Source organism: Salmo trutta, chromosome 34 (genome assembly GCF_901001165.1).
Source record: "Salmo trutta chromosome 34, fSalTru1.1, whole genome shotgun sequence".
Classification (NCBI taxonomy): Eukaryota; Metazoa; Chordata; class Actinopteri; order Salmoniformes; family Salmonidae; genus Salmo; species Salmo trutta.
In genome coordinates, this window is record NC_042990.1 from 15,213,318 (window position 1) to 15,217,151 (window position 3,834).

Below are 3,834 nucleotides of genomic sequence, written 5' to 3' on the forward strand. Positions count from 1 at the left end.
TTGAATACATATTTACTTTTTAAATTAATTTGTAAAAAATTTAAAACCATAATACCACTTTGACTGTATGGGGTATTGTGTGTAGGCCATTGTCACAAAATCTCAATTTAATCCATTTCAAATTCAGGCTGTAACACAATTATTATTATTTTTAAGTCAAGGGTTGTGAATACGTTCTGAAGGCACTGAATACAAAACATAAGAAAATCACGTTTTTTGACTGAACTTGGTCTTTAATAAGGTTTGCATAGATTAAGGTACCAGGTCAGACAATTTTGACTGCTTTTGATGTGTAGATGTACTGTCTATAATCACCCTGCAGTCAAACATTTACATAAAATTTGATCATAATACTGGTTTGTATTTTCATTACATTTGTCAAACTATAAGTTGAAGAAACATGTACTGTATTGAAGTTTAAAATAAATTAGTTCATAGTTAATCAAGAGAGGAAATAACAAACAAAAAATAAATATTGGAATGAAGCTTATTATACATGAAATAAATAAATTATAACTGTTTTAGTAAGTGGACAGCACAGCTTGAAACCACAAATGACATAACTAATAAATATATTAACATACTATGTTCAGCTCAGCTGTAACTTTGATTAACATTCAGATGCTTAATATATAAAGTAGTACATTGCACAAAAAACATGTGGCCTTTTAAGCCTATTATACATTTTCACTTGATCTTCTCAGATGCAATGCTATGTAGTCAAGTGATTTTTCCATGCATTAAAGTGCCATGATTAGCAGATATAGATGATTGGCTGTTCTTGTGATTACAATTGGCCACAGATGTTAGCGTTGTCACCTCAGAAGAGACCGTTTCTTCTGGTGTACTGTACATTGTAAGATCTGTGTCTGTGCCAGCGTCTCCTTATAGCTGCACATCCGCCACATAAAATGCACTGCAAAACAAGATGGAGAAGTATGATTCACATGTAAAATTAAATCATTGCAGAGATTTAGCATATTTTTTGAATAAATATGTAAACAGTACACAAGTGAACACAAGCCTATACGTACACATAGCAGGATCCACAGGGGTACCAGAATGATAGCGATGCCACAAGGGATGATAATGGCCAGAGCCCAGCCAGGAAAACCTCCACTTGTGGTATTGAAAGGAGTGGTCAGCAAAAGAGTAGGAGGTGGTGTGGTAGCTTCTACAGTTGTCGTTGTGGGTGCTGCTGTTGTGGTGGTTGTAGCAGCTATATTTGTGGTTGTTGTAGCAGCTTTTGTTGTGGTTGTCGAAGGAGCTGGAGTTGTGGTTGTTGAAGGAGCTGCCATTGTAGTGGTTGTAGGAGCTACAGCTGTTTTAATTAGTGCAGCATTATCATATGCAGTTGTAAGAGTTGCAGCTGTAGGAGCTGCAGTTGCAGCTGTAGGAGCTGCAGTTGCAGTTGTAGGAGCTGCAGTTATCATAGGACCTGCAATTGTGGTTGTTGTAAGAGCTGTAGTTGTTGTCGTAGTAGATGCTGCAGTTGTAGGGGTGGTAGGACCAATGACTGTTTTAGTAAGAGCTGAATTGATTGTCATAGCAGCTTTTGTGGTGCTGGTTGAAGGAGCTACAGTTATTGGAGTAAGAGCTTTAGTTGTTGTTGTAGGTATGGTAGATGTAGTGGTTGTAGGCGCAACAGTTGCCGTAGGCGCAACAAATTTCATTGTAGGTGCAGCTGTTGTAGGGGTCATAAGAGCTAAAAATGTTATAGTAGGAGGTGCAGTTATGGTTGTAGCTGCAGTTGCGGTTGTTGTAAGAGCTGCAGTTGTAGTTATTGTAGCAGGTGCTGCAGTGGTTGTCAAAGTAGGTGCTGAAGTTGTATTGATCATAGGAGCTACAGTTCTTGTTATAGGTGCTGCTGTTGTAATGGCCGTAGTAGGTGTTGTGGTTGTCGTAGGGGCTTCAGTTGTAGTTATTGTAGCAGGTGCTGCAGTGGTTGTCAAAGTAGATGATGCAGTTGTAGTGGTCGTAGGAGCTACAGTTGTTGTCGAAGGAGCTACAGATGTTGTTGTGGTTATCGTAGGAGCTTCAGTTGTCATTGTAGGTGCTTCTGTTGTTGTGGTCGTAGGATCTAAAGTTGTTGTAGTAGGAGCTGCAGTTGTGGTTGTCATAGGAACTGCATTTGTAGTTGTTGTAGTAGGTGCTGCTGTTGTAGTGGTCGTAGTATCTAAAGTTGTAGTAGGAGTATCAGTTGCGGTTGTCGTAGGAGCTGCGTTTGTAGTGGTCGTAGTGGGTGCTTCTGTTGTAATGGTCGTGGGATCTAAAGTTGTCGTAGGAGCTGCATTTGTAGATGTTGTAGTAGGTGCTGCTGTTGTAGTGGTCGTAGGAGCTACAGATGTTGTAGTTGGAGCTGCAGTTGTGGTTGTCGTAGGAGCTTCAGTTGTCGTTGTTGTAGGAACTGCATTTGTAGTTGTCGAAGTAGGTGCTGCTGATGTAGTGGTTGTAAGAGCTGCAGTGGTTGTTGAAGTAGGTGCTGCAGTTGTAGTGGTCATAGGAGCTACAGATGATGACGTAGGAGCTACAGTTGTGGTTGTCGTAGTAGGTGCTGCAGTTGTGGTTATCGTAGGAGCTTCAGTTGTAGTTGTTGAAGTAGGTGCTGCAGTTGTAGTGGTTGTAAGAGCTACAGATGGTGTTGTAGGAGCGTCAGTTGTAGTTATTTTAGCAGATGCAGCGGTTGTCGAAGTAAGTGGTGTAGTTGTGGTCGTAGGTGCTACGGTTGTTGAAGTAGGCGGTGTAGTTGTGGTGGTAGGAGCTACAGTTGTACTTGGAGCTACAGTTGTGGTTGTCGTAGGAGCTACCATTATCGTTGTAGGTGCTGCTGTTGTAGTGGTCGTAGTATCTAAAGTTGTAGTTGGAGTATCAGTTGCAGTTGTCGTAGGAGCTGCGTTTGTAGTGGTCGTAGTGGGTGCTTCTGTTGTAATGGTCGTGGGATCTAAAGTTGTAGTAGGAGCTGCAGTTGTGGTTGTCGTAGGAGCTGCATTTGTAGTTGTTGTGGTAGGTGCTGCTGTTGTAGTGGTCGTAGGAGCTCCAGATGTTGTAGTTGGAGTTGTGGTTGTCGTAGGAGCTTCAGTTGTCGTTGTTGTAGGAACTGCATTTGTAATTGTCGAAGTAGGTGCTGCTGATGTAGTGGTTGTAAGTGCTGCAGTGGTTGTTGAAGTAGGTGCTGCAGTTGTAGCGGTCATAGGAGCTACAGATGATGTCGTAGGAGCTACAGTTGTGGTTGTCGTAGTAGGTGTTGTAGTTGTCGTAGTAGGTGTTGTAGTTGTCGTAGTAGGCACTGAAGTTGTGGTTGTCGTAGCAGCTTCAGTTGTAGTTGTCGTAGCAGGTGCTGCAGTTGTGGTTATCGTAGGAGCTTCAGTTGTAGTTGTTGAAGTTGGTGCTGCAGTTGTAGTGGTTGTAAGAGCTACAGATGGTGTTGTAGGAGCGTCAGTTGTAGTTATTTTAGCAGATGCAGCGGTTGTCGAAGTAGGTGGTGTAATTGTGGTCGTAGGTGCTACGGTTGTCGAAGTAGGTGGTGTAGTTGTGGTGGTAGGAGCTACAGTTGTACTTGGAGCTACAGTTGTGGTTGTCGTAGGAGCTACAGTTGTCGTTGTAGGTGCTGCTGTTGTAGTGGTCGTAGTATCTAAAGTTGTAGTTGGAGTATCAGTTGCAGTTGTCGTAGGAGCTGTGTTTGTAGTGGTTGTAGTGGGTGCTTCTGTTGTAATGGTCGTGGGATCTAAAGTTGTAGTAGGAGCTGCAGTTGTGGTTGTCGTAGGAGCTGCATTTGTAGTTGTTGTGGTAGGTGCTGCTGTTGTAGTGGTCGTAGGAGCTACAGATGTTGTAGTT

The 3,834-nt window shown here is 42.4% G+C and overlaps 1 protein-coding gene across 1 annotated transcript; it reads right to left on the reverse strand.

Annotated features, from left to right (window-relative positions):
• Positions 1-212: 212 nt before the first annotated feature.
• On the reverse strand, positions 213-3,268 carry LOC115173662 (mucin-5AC-like). Its single transcript, XM_029731968.1, has 2 exons — positions 1,035-3,268; positions 213-916 (listed from the first exon to the last, which is right to left on the reverse strand). Exons 1-2 carry the CDS (start codon positions 3,189-3,191, stop codon positions 821-823), a joined length of 2,253 nt encoding a protein of 750 aa, XP_029587828.1. The 5' UTR covers positions 3,192-3,268; the 3' UTR covers positions 213-820.
• Positions 3,269-3,834: the final 566 nt, after the last annotated feature.